Below are 22,042 nucleotides of genomic sequence, written 5' to 3'. Positions count from 1 at the left end.
TTTTTTTAGTTTAGTGTTTGCTATAGGGTTCATAATATACGTCTTTAACTTATCATCATGTACCATTAAGAGGTATTATACCACTTCATGTGTAATATAAACTTTTCACAACAGTGTATGCCCGTTCCCTCTACCTGACCTTTATGCTATTGTTGTTATATATTTTACTTCTACATAGTTATAAACCCTACACAACATTGTTGTTATTTTTGTTTAAACAGCCAGTTATCCTTTAGGAGATTTAAATACTAAGACGAAAACTGTCCTTTACTTACATTTGTGGTTACCATTTCTGGTGCTCTGCATGTCTTTGTGTCGATCTAGACTTCCATCTTGTATCATTTTCCTTCTGCCTGAAGGACTTCCTTTAACGTTTCTTATTGTAAGAATCTGAAGATGATGAATTGTTTCAGCTTTTGTGTGTCTGAGAAAGTCTTGCCTTCATTTTTGAAAGACTTCTTCGCAGGTTCTAGAACTCTAGGGTGACAGCTTCCTTTTCCTTCAGGACATTAAAGATGGTACTCCTCTATGTTCTAGCCTGCATTGTCTCCAGCAAGAAATCTGCCATCATGCTTATCTTTGCTCCATTATACATAGCATGTCTTTTCTTCTGGCTGCATTTTAAAAATGTTTAATGGCGGTAAAATTAACATAAATTTTGCCATCTTGACCATTTTTGAGCATACATTTCAGTGGCATTAAGTACATTTACATTGTGCAACCATCATCATCATCCATCTCCAGAACTTTTTTTTTTTTAGATTTTTAAAAAATTTTTTCCTTTTTCTCCCCAAAGCCCCCTCATACATAGTTGTATATTCTTCATTGTGGGTCCTTCTAGTTGTGGCATGTGGGATGCTGCCTTAGCGTGGTTTGATGAGCAGTGCCATGTCCACGCCCAGGATTCAAACCAACGAAACACTGGGCCGCCTGCAGTGGAACACACGAACTTAACCACTCGGCCACGGGGCCAGCCCCTCCAGAACTATTTTCATCTAGCAAACCTGAAACTCTGTACCTATTAAACAATAAGACCTCATTTTCCCCTATGACAACCCCTGGCAATCAACATTCTACTGTCTATGAATGTGACTGCTCTAGGCATCTCATATGAGTGGAATTATACAGTATTTGTCTTTTTGTGGCTGGTTTATTTCACTTAGCGTAATGTCCTCAAGGCTCATCCATATTGTAGAATGTGGCAGAATTTCCTTTTTAAGGCTGAATAATATTCCATTGTATGTATGTACCACATTTTGTTTATCCGTTCGTTTGTTGATGGATGCTTGAGTTGCTTCAACTTTTTGGCTCTTGTGAATAATTCTGCTATGAACAAGAGTGTACAAATATCTCTTCAAGATGCTACTTTCAATTCTTTTGGGTATATACTTAGAGTGGAATTGCTCCAGTCTTTTAGGTATATACCCAGAGTGGATTATATGACATTCTAGGTTTAATTTTTTGAAGGAACTTATTTTCCATAGTGGCTGCACCATTTTACATTCCCACCAACAACGCACAAGGGTTTCAATCTCTCCAGATCCTCATTAACATTTGTTATTTTCTGGTTTTGTTTTTTTTTTTTGGATAGTAGCCATCCTAAAGAGCATGAGGTGGTATGTCTTGTGGTTTTGATGTGCATTTCCCTAATGATTAGTGTCGTTGAGCATCTTTTCATGTGCTTATTGACTTAGTTTGCCTTCTTTGGAGAAATGTCTATTTAAGTTGTTTGCCCATTTTTAAATTGGGTTATTTATTTAGCTTTTTTGTTGTTAAGTTGCAGGAGTTCTTTATGTATTCTCTCAATGTTTGCTTTATATATTTAGGATTTGTGGTGTTTGCATATGTTTATAATCATTACATTCTTGGTGAATTTACCCTTTTATCATTATATACTGTCTTTTTTTATCTCTTGTAACAGATTCTGATTTAGAGTCTGTTTTGTCTGATATCACTCCAATTCTCTTGTGGTTACTATTTGCATGGAATAACTTTTTCCATACTTTCACTTTCAAGCTATGCATGTCCTTAGGTCTAAAGTGAGTCTCTTGTAGATAGCATACAGTTGGATCCTGTTTTTGTGTGTATGTGAGGAAGATTGGCTCTGAGCTAACATCTGTGCCAATCTCCCTCTATTTTGTATGTGGGATGCCACCACAGAGTGGCTTGATGAGTGGTGCTAGGTCCAAGTGGTGCTACATCCACACCTGGGATATGAACCTGTGAACCCTGGGTCGCCAAAGTGGAGTGTGCGAACTCAACCACTATGCCACTGAGCGGGCCCCTGGATCCCATTTTTTAATCCATTCTTCCAATCTATGTCTTTTTTTTTTTTTTGAGGAAGACTAGCCCTGAGTTAATCAGGGCTAACAACAATCCTTAGGCTGTTTCCATATTTAGGCCCCCAATCTGTGTCTCTTAATTGGGGAGTGTAATCCATTCACATTTAAAGTGATTATTGACAGAGAAGGAATTACTTTTGCTATTTTATTTGTTTTATATATGTCTTACTGCTTTTTTGTCGCTCATTTCCTTCTTCACCATCTCCCTTTGTGTTTACCTGATTTTTTTGTGTGTGGTGACATGTTTTGATTCTCTTCTCATTTCCTTTTCTGAATATTTTCTATATATTTTCTTTGTGGTTACCATGGGGATTACATATAATGTCCTAAAGTTATAACAATTTATTTAAAGTGATAACTACTTAACTTCACTCAAATACAAAAATTCTACTTCTTGGGGCCAACCTGGTGGTGTAGTGGTTAAGTTCACGCACTCTGCTTTGGTGGCCCAGGGTTCATCACTTCGGATCCTGGGCACAGACCTGTGTACCACTTATCCAGCCATGCTGTGGCAGGCATTGCACCTATAAAGAAGAGGAAGATGGGCACAGATGTTAGCTCAGGGCCAGTCTTCCTCAGGAAAAAGAGGAGGATTGGCAGTGGATGTTAGCTCAGGGCTAATCTTCCTCAAAATAAAAAAATTCCACTTCTTTACGGGTCTATTGCCCCCCTGTTGTGTTCTTGATGCTACAAATTTCATTGTTATATGTTCTGTACCTAGTAATATAGATTTAGAATTATTTTTATGCTTCTGTCTTTTAAATCCTATGAAAGAATAAAAAGTGGAGTTCAGTACCAAAATGACAATAATATAGGTTTTTATTTGTCCATATATTTACCTTTGCCAGGGAACTTTCTATTTTCATATAACTTTGAGTTACTGTCTAGTGTCCTTTCCTTTCAACTTAAAGGACTGCCTTTAGCATTTCTTGTAGGGCAGGTCTAGTGGTAATGAACTCCTCTAGCTTTTGTTTATCTGGGAATGTTTTAATTTCTCCCTCATTTTTGAAGGACATTTTGTGATATATAGAATATTCGGTTGACGGTCTTTTCCTTTCAGAACTTTATTTTTTATTTTTCCTCAGCTATTGAGGTATAATTGAAAAATAAAAACTATATATTTAAGGTGTACAATGATTTTATTTATTTATACACACACACACACACACACACACACACACACACACTTTGTGAAAGAATCACCACCATCAAGCTAATTAACATATCCATCACCTCACATGGTTACCCTCTATTTGTGTATGGTGGGAACATTTAAGATCTACTCTCATAGCAAATTTCAATATAGTACAGTATTATTAACACAGTCACCATGCTGCACAGTATTCATCTTATAGCTGGAAGTTTGCACCCTTGACCAGCATTGCCCCGTTTCCCCCACCTCCCAGACCCTGGCAACACCACTCCACTCTGTGCTTCTGTGAGTTTGACTGTTTTAGATTCCACATATAAGTGAGATCATACAGTATTTGTCTTTCTTTGAATTGTTTCACTTATCATAATGTCCTCCCGTTCATCCAGGTTGTGTCAAATGGCAGGATTTCCTTCTTTCCTAAGTCTGAATAATATTCTAGTATGTGTGTGTACATACAAATATATGTATGTGTATATGTGTGTGTGTGTATATATATACACCACATTTTCTTAATCCATTCTCTGTTGTTGGATACTTAAGTTGTTTCCATATCTTGGCTATTGTGAATGATGCTACAGTGAGCATGGGGATGCAGATACCTTTTTGAGATGCTGGTTTAGAGAAGTGAGATTGCTGAATCATATGGTAGTTCTTTTTTTAATTTTTCGAGGAACCTCCATACTGTTTTCTCTAATGGTTGCACCAATTTACATTCTCACCAACAGTGCACAGGGTCCCCTTTTCTCCATTACCCTCTCCAACACTTGTTATCTCTCTTTTTGATAACAGTCATCCTAACAGGTGTGAGGTGATATCTCATTGTGGTTTTGATTTGCATTTCCCTGATGATTAGTGATGTTGAGCACCTTTTCATACACCTGTTGGCCATTTATATGTCTGCGTTGGAAAAATGTCTATTCAGATCATCTGCCCAGTTTTTAATCGGATTTTTTTTGCTATTGAGTCATATGAGTTGTTTAAATATTTTGGATATGACCTCTTATCGGATATATGGTTTATCAATATTTTCTCCCCTTCTGTGGGGTTGCCTTTTCATTTTATTGATTGTTTCCTTTTCTGTGCAGAAGCTTTTTAGTTCGATGTTGTCCCACTTGTTTCTTTTTGCTTTTGTTCCCTGTGCTTTTGGTGTTATGTCCAAAAAAATGACTGCCAAGACCAATGTCAAGGAGCTTTTCCCTCTGTTTTCTTTTAGGAATTTTATGATTTCAGGTCTTACATTTAAGGCTTTCATCCATTTTGAGTTAACTTTTGAGTGTGGTGTGTGATAAGAGTCCAATTTAATTCCTTTGCATGTGGATATTCAGTTTTCCCAACATCTTTTATTGAAGAGACTGTCTTTTCCTCATTGTTCATTTTTGGCACCCTTGTCAAAGACTAGTTGCCCATATATGTGTGGGTTTATTTCTGGGATCTCTGTTCTGTTCCATTGGTCTGTGTGCCTGTTTTTATTCCAGTACCATACTATAGTTGTTGTAATATAGTTTGAAGTCAGGAAGTGTGATGCCACTAGCTTTGTTCTTCTGTCTCAAGATTACTTTGGCTATATGAGGTCTCCTGTGGTTCCATATGAATTTCAGGATTGTTTTTTCTATTTCTGGGAAAATCCTATTAAAGTTTTGATAGGGATTGCGTTGAATCTGTAGGTCACTTTGGGTGCTATGGGCATTTTAACAATATTAATTCTTATAACCCATGTAATCCACATGGAATATCTTATCATTTATTTGTGTCTTCACAAATCTTCAATTTCTTTTATCAATGTCTTATCGTGTTTACAGGTCATTCACCTCTTTTGTTAAATTTATTCCTATGTACTTTATTCTTTTTCGTGCTACTGTAAGTGGGATTGTTTTCTTAATTTCTTTTTTGGATAGTTCATTGTTAGTGTATTGAAACGCTATTGATTTTTCAGTGTTGATTCTGTATCCTGCAACTTCACTTTTCATTTGTTACTTCTAATAGTTTTTTGGTTGAGTCTTTAAGGTTTTCTGTATATAAGATCATGTCATCTGCAAACAGATTTAACTTCTTCCTTTTTTTGTTTTTGAGGAATATTAGCCCTGAGCTAACATCTGCCACCAATCCTCCTCTTTTTCCTGAGGAAGACTGGCCTTGAGCTAACATCCGTGCCCATCTTCCTCTACTTTATATGTGGGACGCCTGCCACAGTGTGGCTTGATAAGCAGTGCCATGTCTGCACCTGAGATCCAAACCGGTGAACTCTGGGCCACCAAAGTGGAATGTGAGAACTTAACTGCTGTGCCACCAGGCCAGCCCCAACTTCTTCCTTTTTGATTTGGATGCTTTTTATTCCTTTTTTTGCCTCATTGCTCTGGCTAGGACTTCCAGTACCATGTGGAGTAGAAGTGGTGAGAGTGGGTACCCTTGTCTTGTTCCTGATCTTAGAGGAAAAGCTTTTAGCTTTTCACTGTTGAGTATGATGTTAGTTGTGGGCTTGTTATATATGGCCTTTATTATGTTGAGGTATGTTCCCTCTATACTCAGTTTGTTCAGAGTTTGTATTGTGAAAGATGGTGAGTTTTGTCAAATGCTCTTTCTGCATCTATTGAGATGATCATATGATTTTATCCTTCATTCTGTTAGTGTGGTGTATCACACATTGATTTGCACACGTTGAACCATCCTTGCATCCCAGGGATAAATCCCACTCAATGATGGTGTTTGATCCTTTTAACGTGCTATTGAATTTGGCTTGCTAGTATTGTCTCAAGAATTTCTGCATCTGTGTTCATCAAGTATATTAGCCTGTAATTTTCTGTTCTAGTAGTGTCTTTATCTTGCTTTGGTATGAAGGTAATGCTGGCCTTGTAGGAGTCATTTGGAGGTGTTCCTTCCTGTTCAACTTTTTTGGCAGAGATTGAAACGGATTGGTCTTAATTCTTCTTTAAATGTTTGGTAGAATTCACCTGTGAAGCCATCTGGTCTGGGGCTTTTCATTTTTGGGAGCTTTTTGATTACTGTTTCAATCTCTTTACTTGTTATTGGTCTGTTCAAATTTTCTGTTTCTTCATGATTCAATCTTAGTAGGTTGTATATTTCTAAGAATTTCTCAGTTTCTTTTATAGGTTATCCAATTTGTTGGCTTATAATCGTTGATAGTAGTCCCTTAAGATCCTTTGTATTTCTGTGATATCAGTTATAATATCTCCTCTTTCGTTTATAATTTTGTCTGAGTCCTCTCTTTTTTTCTTGGTTAGTCTAGCTAAAGCTTTATCAATTTTGTTTGTCTTTTCAAAAAACCAACTCTTAGTTTTGTTGATCTTTTCTATTGTCTTTCTAGTTTCCATTTCTTTTATTTCTACTCTAACCTTTATTATGTCCTGCTAATTTTGGGCTTAGTTGTTTGTTTCTTTGTTTTGTGGCCTAACATATGACCTATCCTGGAGAATGTTCCCTGTCCGCTTGAGAAGAATGTGCATTCTGCTGTTGGATGGAATGTTCTGTATTGTCTGTTAGATCCATTTAGTCTATGATGTATTTCAACTCCACTGTTTCCTTGTTGATTTTCTGTCTTGATGATCTGTCCATTGCTGAAAGTGGGGTGTTGAAGTCCCCTGTCATTATGGTATTGCTGTCTACGTCTCCCTCCAGTGCTGGCGATATTTCCTTTATATGTGTAGGTGCTTCAACGTTGGGTGCATATATATATACAATTGTCATATCCTCTAGATGAATTGACCCTTTATCATGATACTGTGACCTTCCTTCTCTCTCCTGACAGATTTTGACTAAAAGTCTGCTTTGTCTGATCTGAGTGTCCCCCTCGCTCTCTTTCGGTTACTATTTGCATGGAATATCTTTTTCCATCCTTTCACTTTCAGCCTGCCCTGTCTGCGTCCTGAAAGCTAACGTGAGTCTCTCGGAGGAAGCATATTGATGGATCTTGTTTTTTAATCCTTTTAGCCACCCTGTGTCTTTTGACGTAGAGAATTTAATCCATTTAAAGTAATTACTGATAAGGACTTACTGTTGCCATTTTAAACATTGTTTTCTGAATGTTATGCAGCTCTTTTGTTCTTTTCTTCTTATCTTCCTTTGTGATTTGATGATTTTTATGTCTTGGTATGCTTTGATGCCTTTCTGTTTATCTTTTGTGTATCTACTACAGGTTGTGATTTGATGAAGGGGTGTTGAATTTTGTCAACTGCTTTCCTGCATCTATTGGAATGATTGTGTACCTTTTGTACATTATTGTTGATATAGTGTATTACATTAATTGATTTTCAGGTGTTAGAACAGCTTTGCATTCCTGGGATAAACTCCACTTAGTTATGGTGTTTATACTTTTTATGTGTTGCTGGATTTGGTTTGATAGAATTTTATCTAGGATTTTGGTCTGGTTTTTTTTTTTTTTTTGAGGAAGATTAGCCCTGAGCTAACTGCTGCCAATCCTCCTCTTTTTGCTGAGGAAGACTGGCCCTGAGCAAACATCTGTGCCCATCTTCCTCTATTTTATATGTGTGACGCCCACCACAGCATGGCTTGACAAGCAGTGTGTAGGTCTGTGTCTGGGATCTTAACTGGCAAACCCTGGGCCACCAAAGCAGAGTGCGCAAACTTAACTGCTGTGCCACTGTGCTGGCCCCATGGTCTGTTTTTGTTTTCCTTGCAATTATCTTTGTCTGTGTTGATATCAGGATAATACTAGCCTAGTAACATGAGTTGGACAGTGTTCTCTCCTATTCTATTTTTTCAAAGAGTTAGTGAAAAATTGGCATTAATTCTTTTTTAAATGTTTGGTAGAATTTGCTAGTGAAGCCATCTGGGACTGGGCTCTTCTTTGTTGGTAGTTCTTTAAATTATTAATTCAGTTTCTAGTTATATTTTCGATTTCTTCTTGAGTCAATTTTTCGTAGTTTGTGTCTTTCGAGGAATTTGTCTATTTAATCTAACTTAACTAATTTATTGGCATGCAGTTCTTCATGGTATTCCCTTGTAATTCTTTTTTTTTTATTTTTAAAATTTTATTTATTTTTTTATTGCTTTTTCTCCCCAAATCCCCCCAGTACATAGTTGTATATTTTAGTTGTGGTCCTTCTAGTTGTGGCATCTGGGATGCCGCCTCAGCATGGCCTGATGAGCGTTGCCATGTCCGCACCCAGGATCCGAACTGGTGAAACCCTGTGCCACCGAAGCAGAGCGCGCGAACTTAACCACTCGGCCACGGGGCCGGGCCCTCTTTTTATTTTTAAATGAATCTTTTTTTTTACATAATATATTTCCAACTTACAGAAAAGAATGAGGGAGGATAAAGAAATCAATTGCCAGTAAACAAATTTAATGTTTTGCTAGATGGCTATAGAATTATTAAATAAATAAAATATAGAAGGAGAAATGAAAGGAATATTCAGTATTAATTGAACTCTACACCCTCCACAGTCCTTTTTTTCTTAGTTTTCTTTTCTTAATTACTTTTCTTTCCAGAAGTATCTTGAATCTTGATATTGACGTGAGTCCTTACCACCCATGTTTTTATATCTTTATATACAGAAAAATACACAGCATTATTGTTTTAAAGTGTTACTTGAATTATGTAGGCTTCATTCGACACTGTTCTTCCCCTCAGGACTTTATTTTGAGGTTCTTTCACATCGACACATTAGATTTAGCTCATTTATGTAAATTGCTATCTTTAAACATTCTCCAAATGAAAGGCACACAGGTTGTTTTCAGTGTTTGCTTTGTAAATAATGCCTTAGTGTTAATTCTTGCATTTAAGTGCCTGTGTAGAATGGTGTTTCTCAAGGAGGTTCACCCAAAAAGTTGAGTTGCTGAGTCACAGGGTTTGTACCTTCAACTTTACTCGACATTGTAGAATCGTTCAATAACTCTTGGGCTTTGGATGTGCTCAAGTGGCTACGGAAGCCCCAGCCTAGATAGGCAGTGTTTCATAATGAGTCACTGGGTGTGGCCTAGTCACTGGGGTTCATTTAAGATGCCCTGGTCTTGCAACCACAATTCTGGTTGGAGGTCACCTAGTAAAAGCCGTACAGTGGATGCCATTAACCGTCTTTATGAGTAGTTACTTTGTAAAGTGTGTGACATTGAGGAGACTCGAGAGAAACCAGTTGGAGTGAATCTCACGATTAACGTGAATGAAGTCAGCTATAATCACATGGATTTGGAATGTGTCCGAACAGAGATGGACAGTTATATGTACTGAGTCTGCAGACATGGTGTGGGTTCTGGGGTGTCAGAAGCTTGGTTTGAAATCCACCTCTGCTTCCTTTGTGATTTCGAGCAAGTCATTTCCCCTCTCTGTCTGTAGTTGCCACATCTGTAAAATGGGGATGGTAAGCATTCCTAGCTCATAGACGGATGGTTAGATGAGGTTATGCATGGAAAGTGGTTGGCACAGGGCCTGGCATCTGGCAGCAGGTAATACTGCTCTTACTGTCATCTCGTCTCCAGTTGCATTCCCGTTCCTTGATGCTGTGAACCAGGAGCGAGGGGAAAGGTGAGTGCATTTGGTCGTAGCCCGTTTTTTGGTCTCCCTGTTGTAGGTTCTATATGTCTAGTGAATGTGATGTCCTGGTCAACTTTGCAAGTTGCCTAACAGACATAATTTAAGTAAAGAAAATAAGGCTACTTGTTTAAACAGATTTGCAGACCTTTTCTTGTGCTCAAAGTATTGTGACAAAACCACTCTAACTTTACTCTGTGTCTTGAGACCTTCATGTGCAGACAGCTTTGTTGCCATTTTGCTTTGGACTCCATCCAGCTGTGGGTGAGAAAACACAGCAAAGAAAGCTCTCGAAGGCCTCTATTTGAGTCTTTGATGGAAACACTTTAAATTCTTAACTATCCACCTGAATAAAAGCCCCCCCCCGTCACCATCAATCAGACTTCAGCTTTGGACGGGACAACACCTCCTTTGGGTTTGAATTTCCTGTTTGAGTGTCCTGGCGATGCAGCATAGCAGGGGTGAGCACAGTGGAGTTACCACCCGAAGGGCCATCGTCAGTGGTTTCCTCCTGGAATGATGTGTCACACAATCATATCCAAGAGGGGCATTCAAACAGTTGATAAGTGACCTTGTTTTTTGTCTAATTATAAAATGTGGGCTTTATTTTAAAAACGTCACATACATTAGCAGAAAAGATAGCCCAGATGTCAAGATGAAGTTTCTTTCAGAAAGTGACTATCTATCAGAAATGAAGCTATTTGCGGAAGGAGGGGTGAAGGAATGGTCATTAGTTGACTTGAGAAATCCTCAGGAGGATTATGGGGCACATAAAACTGTTGGTGACATGTAGTTTACGTCTGTCCTGAAGTTGGTCTTCTCTGGGCTCAATGCTGGTGTTTCACGGTAATGTGGACTAGCTGGCATTCGTTTCCAGCCATAACTGTGTGTGGGTGCGTCTGCATTTATGAATGCTTTAGCATTCACCTCAGTTCTACAGCAAATGTGCTGTAGAGGATTATAAAGATGCTAAATGGTGATGTGTTGCACGTCTGAATAACTTTTGGAAGGCCCTGTATTACCCAAAGACAACAATTATCTACCGAAGATTCTTAAACCCTTCGAGGACTGGGATCTTTAATGCCCCGCTGTCTCCTGCCTTTCCAGACGTCCTCAGCACGTCCTGCCTGGATTCTGTCCCACAGCTAAACTCCAGCATCTAGCCCACAGCCTGGCACGCAGCAGGGCCTCAACCAAAGTCTCTTGTGAACTCTGACCTTGCCCAAGCAGCTTTCTCGCTTGCCATGTCCAAACACCATCTCTTCTTCGCACCTTCCCTCAAGCTCCCAGCCATCCCCTGCTCGCTCCTTAGAATGCCTGGGGCACTCTGTGCCCTCTGACCGCACTTTCTCTCCCAAGAGTAGTTAATGTCCACGTTCTCTCTCCCCGAGGCCCGGATCTTGGCTGGTAGCGTGTGGTGTCACAAAGGTCTTAGCCCCTTGGAAGGACCGTCCACTTATGGTCTGTGGAGGCTGCTCTCCTGGCCCCTCATGTCACGGATGATGAGTGTGTTGTTGTATTTAGGTCATCAGTGATCTTTCTTTTCTCTCTTTCTGTGATTGATACAATGCCCATTTTCGTAACCAGATGTTGGTATGAAAGTCAGGGTTGTCACTCAACTTTACTCATTACCACTTTACTTCATCAAAGAAAGGAGGAAAATAGAACGTTCTCCTGCTCAAAGCTCTTATTTTAACAATGGGCTTTTGGGTTGAAAATTAAATGCCATCTTACTAAAGGAATACTGAATGCTAAAGACCATTCTGTATGATCTATAAAAATGCCTCATATAAATAGTTGCTTTTGCAACTTGGCTACACTGAAGGATTGTCTGGGTGTTTCAGGAATTCCGTTGGCGGTGCATTTACTGCCATCGAAGCATGCGCCAGTTGTCCCCATGCGTGTATGTAGATATCAACCCCCTGGGGGAACTACATACTTTATCATGTCTTTCACTCACGGTTTCCTTATGACTGTGGGAGAAGGAACAGGACTTGGCTGTAAATCTTGTCATGTTCAAGTTCAGCCAGTACCTGTTTCTATCCTGTCTCCCATGGTCCTGGACCTGGGGGAGGGGGCTCGAGGTCCCGTGTTCTGTGCGCTGTGAGGTGTGGCCTACGGGTGGTGTGTCCTCCCAGATCCGCCCCCAGCCCCGGGCTGCAGTGGCTCTCCCGACCCACAGGGTGGGGTCTTTTCTCTGCATAGCAAGAATCATAGTACATCAAAACGGTTTTTTATTTGAGACACAAAAATGCAAAATTGCTGAGATATCAAACATTTCCCGATCAGCTACAATACTGCCACTATGTACAAAAGATCTGATGATAAAGGTGCACACATATAAAAATACAGTATGCATCACCTATGTACAGTACATGTGCAAAATGTATGGCATTCAAACATGATATGGAATTGATTTCAGGGGTGCAAACAGCAAATACAAAGGCATCATGGTTTTTCTTTTAAAAAACAACATAAAGGCAATACATGAATGGACCCCCGATTGCCATAATTTTTTGTTTATTAAACTAGTGCTTTACTAGGCAGGGCTCTGTAGATTGGTATCTTTCTCCTTTTTTTCATAAAGTGAGATGCTAAGACATAATGTGACAATGAAAATAAGAAGAGAAACACCTATCGCGTTGCATTTCTATTGCAAGCAAGAAAAGAAAACTAATTTATACGCAGAAAGGAGAAAACTTCGTAGTACTACTAAATATGTTTTATTCTTAAGCCAACAAAACGAATCTATACTATTTTACATGAAAACAAGAGAAATATCTACATCTTTGTGAAAATTATAACCTTAAATGGATAATACCTTTTTGGGACTGATTTTTGAGATCTCTTTAGTCTCAAATTTTAAATAAAAAGTGCCTCCTTTTGGCAAATACTTGGCAGTGCCTTTGGTTCCTTTAAAGCGAGTTCGTGTTACTATTGGTTACTTGAGGTTAAGTACTTTTGGTAGATACTAAACCCTCTTCTAACTGCTTCCTCCTCCTACCAATTAGCAGGTTTCCTTACAGCATAACGTAGAGAGGTAATTGTTATGAGTCTCGGTGCTTCTATGAACTTGGTTAAAGCTTTGTCTTAGTAGTTGGCACAAAGCTCTGTTAAACACGACACCTGTGTGGATATCACCAATGACATTTTATTTGATTCCAGACAGCACCTTGTAGATCTGAGATTGCCATCCTGTTGTCACAAAACGGTGACATTTTCCAATAATGATTCACAGAGCAATGTGTTTACGTGGAGGGTAAGAGCTCTTTTGTAAACATGTGCAGCTTTTTGAATTACAGGCCTCAAATCAAAGGTGTCAGGTAGAAACCCTTTGCAATGATGCATTTCCTCAAATGCTTCAAGAAAAGGTGTACGTGGAAAACACTGACCTGCTTATTACCACGCAGTCACTTCACAGAGGAAAATGCAGCCCGGACAGATTGTTGCATGAACAAGTTACTGAAGGTTTGGACCAGGAGAAAGAATTACTACATGTTGTTACTTTCCAGTTTTGACTGAAACGCAGTCAGGCTGCTCTCCAAAGACACACTCCTCACTGGTAAGCGGGCTCCTCGGTGACCCTGACCTTCCAGTTCCCGTTCTGATGACCTGGGCTATGTGTGGCCTCCGGGGCAGGGACAGTTGGGTATTCGGCTCCGCTGGCAGTAGTCAGGATTCGTGTTAGTGGTGAGGGATGGAGGGTATTTGTGAGTTTGGTAAATGGACCTGTGTTGCTCTGCTGGTGGACAGTGAAAAGCTGTTCTCTCTAAAGTTCTCTAAAAAGCCCTCAGCGGCCCACACCCTCCCCACCTGCCTGACAGCAGGGGCTCTGGTGAGGCTAGCCACTCGGGGGGCCCACGACACAGGTGAGGCTGTGTAGGGACCCTGCCAAGTGCTTGAGCTCTTCCCTAGGGCCAAGTCTGTTTGCGGACAGGAGAGGGACTGTCCCCTCACTTGCAGGGACAGCTGTTTCGTCAGCTGTTGTGGCTGGATTCAGCCTGGGAATTCCGAAGGGACTCCTATGTGGCCTGGAATGATCTGGGGTTGAGGGGAGAGGAAGCCTGAGTCAGCTTTGGTGACAAAATGGGTACCACGCTCCTGCTGCAGCACTCAGTGTCCGCTGACTGCACGGCTCAGTGGCCTATCTGATTCCCGTGACTTTGCCTGCAACAGGCGGCAGCCAGGAAGCAATGCCAGCCTGCCTCTGCCGCTGTCTTAAGCTGCACTCACGGAAGCGCCAGCTACACGGATCGCAGAACGGCGCAGACTTTACAAAGGGAATTTAAATAAGCTCTCTTCAGTATTATAAAAATATTCATATAAAACAAACACAAATAGTATCTAAGCAAGAAATTCCACAAATTCAGAATACATCTATATACAAATATGTGGCAAATGCTATACAGTAGATTGCACATTTCAGGAAAAACACAAGCACGTGAACCACGAACGCTGTCCTAAGAGGCTTCCTAGCACAGGCCTGGCTGAAATGTACAAGATGACCACCCCCCAGACTCCCAGAGACTGTGTAGAAGCTTTGGGATAACTTTCTATTCACCCACCCATGACATGACCTGATACCTGTAGATACTAGAAAGGTCAGCTTGATACTACTGTGTTTCAGGAATATTTGAGGAAATAAGACTGGATGTGAGAGAGTGTGTTTCTAGGAGTTAGTTGTTTTCTTGGCAATATGATATTCTGCAAGGTGATGGACCACGACAGCACCCCTTCTAAACTACACACGTGCATACCGAAAATCCACCCGGCTCGTCTGACCTGTGCTTTCAGGGCTGTGAAACTTACCTCAAACGATAAACACAGTCCTCTTAGTAAACACACCCCCTTGCCTTTGCACTTACCATTATGGACACCGAGTTAGGTCAGAGGGGCCTTGATTACAAGAGGGTCATCTTTGGTCACGTCACATGCCGCACACAGTCTGTGTTCTCACTCTAACCTGGAACATGTAGCTGGGACCCTGGAGAGCAGCATCGATGTCACAGATGCCCGGCTTGCTGCTCAAGCCGGGACAGGAGGGCCCAGCGGAATGGTGTGAGTGGGTGGCTGGTAGAGTTAATAACTAGCAACTCCATGCCTTCCTTTTAAAGGAAATGCTGGTACAAAAAGGTTTGAACACATACGTGAAGCGAGCACTTGAGCAAGTCATAGTCACAAGAGAGCAGGCTAATGAGATGGCATTCTTTGCATGGCAGTGTGTATTTTTGGAGAGCAACCTTCCTGTGGCATGTTTCAAACCCTATTTTAAAAAAGCAATAAGGGAGTTGAGGGCTAGAAAACCATCTATGTACACAACTCAGGAGGATGGAGATAGAAAGTTATACGACAAGAGTCAACAGCACTAGCTGCTGAGTTGCCTCCTACAGTCCCACTGACAGGCAGCGCTGATGCAATAAGCCACTCAAATCTGAATGCAGATGACGCTCAGAGTCTACGCATGGACCAGACACGCCCCAGACAAAGACCCCTGGCCAGGACCCTCCCTATGGAAAGCACCTTCCCAAGTAAATAGCCCAGCAGGAGACAGGCGGTCTGAAAGGAACCGACTCAAGGATGCGCATCACGGCCCAGAAGGCAAACCCTCTGCTCGGGCCTGGTCAGATGGCAGCGTACTGGGTAAGAGAGAGTTCCTGTGGGATCACCAACTTCTAAACACTTCAGCTACTCACTACAGACCTCACTGAGCACGCCCGCCTGTGCCCTGAACCATCCAGGAGCTCGTTCACGTTGGGAAGTGCCAGCGCACAGAGGGCTCCAGTGTTCGAGGTGACTGAATGCTGGGAAAATGGACTTTTCTGACATGTTGTAAAATTTACAAACCGAAATACAAATCTGAAATGAGATCAGCTCTGAGGCAAAACACACACACACAGAATGACGCGTAAAGTCTTCCCAGATAATGGGTCAGGTTGCCTCCTGCATGTCACTGTGGGAACAGTCACCATTTAATGACCCTGAGAAGTTAACCTGGCCCTAGGGTTTACACAAGGTGAGGTGGAGAGCATGATATTATCGAATAAAAACCTCCATGCTTTTTGGTAGACTTCAGGTTTTTTTTCAGTTATTTACATTTTGTCATATACTTAAATAACTAGCTTGAAGTAATTTTGGAAATCCTGTCATAGTTGGCATTTAGAAAATTCTTAAACTACTCAACAAATATGTGACAACTTTTCTTCTATACAAAAAATTACTAATAAAACCTCCAGTTTTTCAATCTTCGGCTTGATAATATAGTGAGAGCTCAGGTATGATATCCAGTTACAAGCCTGTAAAGCAATAACCAGGGATAAGCAACAGAGAAGAGGACAGCCAGAGCTGGGATTAGCGGCCAACCTGGCGACACGGTCTAACCTGGAACCACACGGGAACATCCTGGGTTGATGACAGACTTCTCTTTTGCCTTCTCTTTGCAACTCACCAGCTCAGAAAGATATTTTACGCTAAAGCCTTTTCTTGGTTCTGTGAGATGGGTCTGGTTACCTGAAAGTCAGTCAGCAATTCTTTAAACACGGAAATACATGTGGCTCAAGTGCTCAAGAAATATTCGAGTTATTAACAGGACCACTGGATGCCCAACGCCTTGTCCCAGTGTAGGCTGCACAAAACACACTGTCAGAGTGCACACACACACACACACGTCTAATATACACATTACAAATCGCTCTAACCAACCCAGAGGGCTGCTCGGAGAATTCTCAGTGTTATCAGTATACCTGGACTTTTCACAGTGGATTGTTTATGACAGAATTTTGTAGACATTGTCTGGTTATGGTGAAAGACCTTCCATTTAAATTTAAATTTGGAAATCTAAAGTAAGATTCCAAAAATCACAAAATAAACTACAACACAAAAAAATTACATTAGTTTCTGAATGGAACCAAAGTCTTCAGCTGGAAGCTGTCACTGAGCCGGCTGGCGCTCTCCACTGCCTCTGACCCCTGCTGCACCTTGGGCCAGGCTCAGACCATGTCTAGGAAACACCACATGCAGTGACCTCTCACCTCCCTCACACCGGCATTCTTTTATGCTAGGTCTAAAGTGACCATGATGGTTTAAATGCAGCTGATTACCAGAGAACCCTCACATTGCTATCCTGCACACACTACTCTTCTTTATGTTTTTATCTAAAGGTACTTGTCATTCTTTACCAAAGTCTGGAGAAACAGATGAGTCTTCTCTGACTAGAGATTTTTCAGAAGGCCCTGTGCTATACTGAATTGTAGACATTCACTGCTGGATGCAGTGAAATGTTTTCAAACTTGGTTTCCAGGCTATGACTGTCCATCCATTCTTTCCGTGACAACATATTTTAATTGCAATGATGCAACTATGGATCTGTCCCTAAAAACTGACCTTTTAGAATCATCTTCATCTTCTTAAACCTCATGAACTCTCAGACGAGAAATGCGTGATGTTAGTCCCACGGCAGTGGTAGGTCTTGTGGGTCTAGAAAGTCGGCAGAGAACATACTTGGAGCAGTGGCGCCGAGAGGAGTGAGTCCTGACGACGAGTTAGGCATGGTAATGTCTAACCACTCCATGTTGTCCAAGTTTGAGTCAGAAAGGTCAAGTGACAGGCAGGGAGTACTTGCAGCAAACTGGGCCTCGGAAGTTTCCATGGGTGAGTGAGAATGGTCCAGCACGCTTGCGTGGCTCAGCAGATCGTTCTGGAGATCCTCAATCAGAGAGAAGGGCTCTCTATCTTCACTGCTGCTTTGTAGTGGAGCAATTTCATTGGCTGAGGGTAAAGTTCCATCCAAGAAAGCTTCTAGTTGGTTCTCTAAGCTGGCAGATAAACTGCTCATAGGTTCTAAGGATATGGGTGGTGCCATTTGGACTTGGGGGGGTGGCCGGGACACCACTGTGTTGACTGGCATTGTGGTGATGCTGGCTGTCACTGGTCTCATTTTGGAAATAGGAGAAGGCTCTTCTTTTATAGGGAGGGAAATCTCTGTGCAAAATAATTGAAGTAATTAGTAAAGATTTACTACTACTTAGAAACTTGTGTTAATTATGAGGACAATTATTTTGCTATTTTGTGATGACTCGTAGACAGTCTATCTTAGAGGTAGGAAGAGATGCTAGTGGTCAGGTATAATCCTTGATAACCTTTAGGATGATAGATCGTTTTAATTAAATAGATAAACATTTAAGTTTATAACATTCTGATATGCTTTCAATTCTTTTTAGTAAGAGTAAGCATTAAAAGCAGCTATATCCCACGAGGTAGGAGTCACAGTTTTAGATTATTTGATCTTTGGGTCTTTATCCTTAGTCACTTTAGGCTTAAGATAGGGCTCATATCTAATCCTATACGGTAAATCTGCTATCACAGCAGCATGTCGCCTCTGAAGTGAATGTCAAAATGTGTACCCTGAGTTTGTGCAGACATGAAGTACATCCTTAAAAAATATATATATTAGGTCTTTCATAATATTAAGATTGGCCTTGAGCTACCATCTATTGCCAATCTTCTTTTTTTTTTCTTCTTCTTCACCCCAAAGCCCCCCAGTACATAGTTGTATATTTTATTTGTGAGTCCTTCTAGTTGTGGCATGTGGGACACCGCCTCAGCATGGCCTGATGAGTGGTGCCATGTCTGTGCCCAGGATCCGAACCGGTGAAACCCTGGGCCACCGAAATGGAGCATGTTAACTTAACCACTCAGCCATGGAGCCGGCCCCAGATCTAATTATATTTTTTCTTTTTTTATCATTATAGTTGAACTGTGTGCCCAATTTGGCTGTATACATTTTGTATAAAGTTCTGGAAAGATACAATGCCATTTTATGTCATTTGTGAATTACAGCTAACACGTGGCTCCTTCGACCGTCTTAATTAAGATGAGGTTGGATCACCATATTTTTCTTTTTCGTCTTGGTTTTTGAGTTTATATAAAACTTGAGGACTTGGTAAATGTCTTAATAAGCACGAATTATGTGTTATTTCTTACCAGATTAAGTAGCAAGTTAATGGACCAGGTACTATATATACCAGTGTTCACTTAGCCACATATATTTGAATAAAGTATCTTTTTAACTCTCATGAGTATCTCATTGGTTTAATTTATTTGCGGATACACTAAGAAAATGGAATTTAGTGATAGCTCTTACAACTCAATGACGAGAATGTGTAAACAGGTGAGAGAAAGAACTTACGATTTGAATCCTATCTGTGAACTGTCAACTGTGTGTTTTTAGGACAGTTTTAGTCACTTTTCATTATCTGTAGTCATCTCTAGAATTGTTTTGAAAACTGAAAGTGAAATCTAAGTAAGTAGTCTTATAATCAACTATTTAAACCTCTGTTTTCATTATTACTGGTATTAGGATACAATAAGATGAAATAATATATTCATTCGATACTTTGCCATAAAAAAATCATTCCTTTTAGAAAATAACTCAATTGTTTGATGACTGTCACATTTTAATTTCCAAGTTTAGGCTGTAAAAATTATTGTTTTTTAATCATTTAAAAAAGTCTTTAAAAAGCATTTTGGTTTTTCTATCCTAAATTCAGGGCATGAATGTCTATTTCTTTAATTCCCATAGTTTCGATATGAGTTTAAATTATTTTGCAAGGCCAATATAGTTCTTAGCAAAATAATGCTATTTGCACATGTAGATCTGCAGTCAAATATCAAGAATTTTCTATGTTATCTAAACATTATGACAAGATCATTAACCTCAAAATCCAATAGTACCTGGTATGAATGGAGAAATTCTGATCCCTATTTAAAAATCTGTTGAATAAAACTTTCATCTGGGAAATCTTAGAATACTTTAAAATATTCCAAAATAGCATTTGAATTTCTGAAATACTGACTTTATATGTATTTTTAAAGATATGTAAGCTGAGGCAGAGATATCCTTGTTTTTTTGTGGTTTATATCCCATTTTAAGGTGATACACTGTAAGGTTTTCATATGTAGAAGGTGCTTTAGAATTGCCTTGGAATATTAATCATTAGAGCCCAGGCTAGGTTACTTAGTCGTTACAAAATCAGGGCATGAACTGGAATGTTTTTATCCCATCACAATGACTGATACACATGGAACAAGTTTTGAAGTTTTTCAATGTGGAATTTAAATCTAATTCTACTTGGCTATTTTGAGATGGTCTGTCTTTTTCAGCAGGTATACATATCTTACTATTTTAAGCTGCAACAATGGCTTTTCCTCCATGTAGCAGTAAGTTGTTTTAATGGCCTAAATTGAACAGATTTTCAAACAGTAAATTCAGTTAGACTGAGAAGAGTATGTTTCTCACTACCCAAAGGTGTGCCGGGAGCTCTAAAGGAGCTTCCCTAAACTCGTGATAAGCGACTGGGGGTCTGATAGGACTTTGACCTACCTCCACTCTTAATGAGGATATCAAAGAGGTCGTCCATCTGCTGACTGTGTGCGCTGGAAATCTACAACAGAGGAGAAGAGAAATTAGCTTTCTCGCTTACACACCCGGAAGCATTATTCAATTGGGAGCACTAAGGGACCTTACAGAACAGAGTTCTAATTTGTCATTGGATAATTCTGAAAACACTGAGGCCACCTGAGAAGTTAAGCCATTTACCCAAAGTGTCACAGCTAGTTAGCTGGCAGCAAGAATGGGGCTAACGCCCAGCTCAGCTGACTTATACCCTTCCTTATTATTCTCACTGATGGCACCTTGAGAGGCCTCTCATGCTTTCTTTTAAAAATGTCTTTATTCATTTGTGTTTAGATAAAAATATAAAGTGTGTATTAAGGTGACCATGCTATATTTTTTCAGCTTTATTGAGAGTAACTTGACATACAATAAACTGCACTTATATAAAGTATAAAATTTGATAAGTTTTGGCATATGTATACTGCTATAAAACTAGCAGCAAAGTCAAGATCATGAGCGCATCCATTGCTCCTGCAGTTCCCTCATCCCAGGCCCCCCGCGGTCTGCTCGCTTTCACTGTGGATTAGTTTCCATTCCCAGAGTTGTATATGAATGCATCCGTGCAGTACGTCTCTCTTATTTGGGGGCGGGGAGGCAGCCCTCTCACTCAGCATGACTGAGGTGTGCCCGCGTTGCCGAGTGTGCCGTAGGAATAGCTCGCTCCTTTGTATTGCCGAGAGGTATTCCGCTGTATGGAAACACCAGTTTGTTTGGTTTGTTTCCTTCCAGTTTTTGGCTATTACAGATAAAGTTGCTGTGAACATTTGTGTACAAGTCTTGGTACAGACGTATGCTTTCTCTTCTCCTGGGTAAATACTGAGGAGTGAAATGACTGGATCATGGGGTGGGTATATGTTTAACTTTTAAAGAAATGGCCGTTCTCCGAAGTGATCACACCACTTTACATTTCCACCAACAATGGATGGGATTTCAGTTGCTCTGCGTTCAACACTGGGTATAGTCAGTCATTTTAATTTTAGATATCTAATATGTGTGTAGTGGTATTGCATTGTGGTTTTATGTGCATTTCCCTAATGACTAATGACAATGAGCACCCTTTCATGTGCCTATTTTCCATCTTTTTATCTTCTTTGGTGACACGTCTCTTCAAATCTTTTGCCTACTCTAGACTTCTTATGCTTACTGTTTGTATGGCAAATCTTTCCAACCCATTTACTCTCAACCTATGTCTTGGTATTTAAAGTATTCTTCTTGAAGATACATACATTAGTTATCTATTGCTGTATTACAAATTACTTCAAAAAATTTGGTGGCTTAAAAAACTAAACAATTATTCTCAGTTTCTGTGGGTCAGGAATTTAGGAATGGTTTAGATGGGTAGTTCTAGCTTGGGGTCTTCATGAGACTGCAGTCAAGACGTCGGCCAGGTCACAGCCATCTCAAGGCCTGGCTCGAGAACGTTCCTGTAAAGGTGGCTTACTAGCTGACTGGCAAGGTGGTGCTGGTTGTTGATGGAGGCCTCAGTTCCTGTCCACATGGGCCTCTCCCGAGGGCTGCTGGCCTGTCCACGTGGCACGACAGCTGGCTCTCCCCAGAGCCAGAAATACAAGAGAGAGCAAGGCAGGAGGGGC

The 22,042-nt window shown here is 40.4% G+C and overlaps 1 protein-coding gene across 6 annotated transcripts in view; it reads right to left on the bottom strand.

Annotated features, from left to right (window-relative positions):
* Positions 1 to 12,217: 12,217 nt before the first annotated feature.
* The window catches only part of MRTFB (myocardin related transcription factor B), a 175,871-nt gene continuing 166,046 nt past the window's right edge, over positions 12,218 to 22,042 (bottom strand). For all 6 annotated transcript variants that reach the window (XM_046668660.1, XM_046668659.1, XM_046668663.1 and 3 more), the window contains 2 exons: positions 20,379 to 20,439; positions 12,218 to 17,977 (listed from right to left, as the gene is read on the bottom strand). In XM_046668660.1, the coding sequence (XP_046524616.1) occupies positions 17,442 to 17,977; positions 20,379 to 20,439 (597 nt within the window). In that variant the 3' untranslated portion in view covers positions 12,218 to 17,441. The remainder of the gene's footprint in view (positions 17,978 to 20,378; positions 20,440 to 22,042) is intronic.

The sequence above is a fragment of the Equus quagga genome, chromosome 7 (genome assembly GCF_021613505.1).
Source record: "Equus quagga isolate Etosha38 chromosome 7, UCLA_HA_Equagga_1.0, whole genome shotgun sequence".
Classification (NCBI taxonomy): Eukaryota; Metazoa; Chordata; class Mammalia; order Perissodactyla; family Equidae; genus Equus; species Equus quagga.
This window is presented reverse-complemented; position numbering and strand designations above follow the sequence as displayed.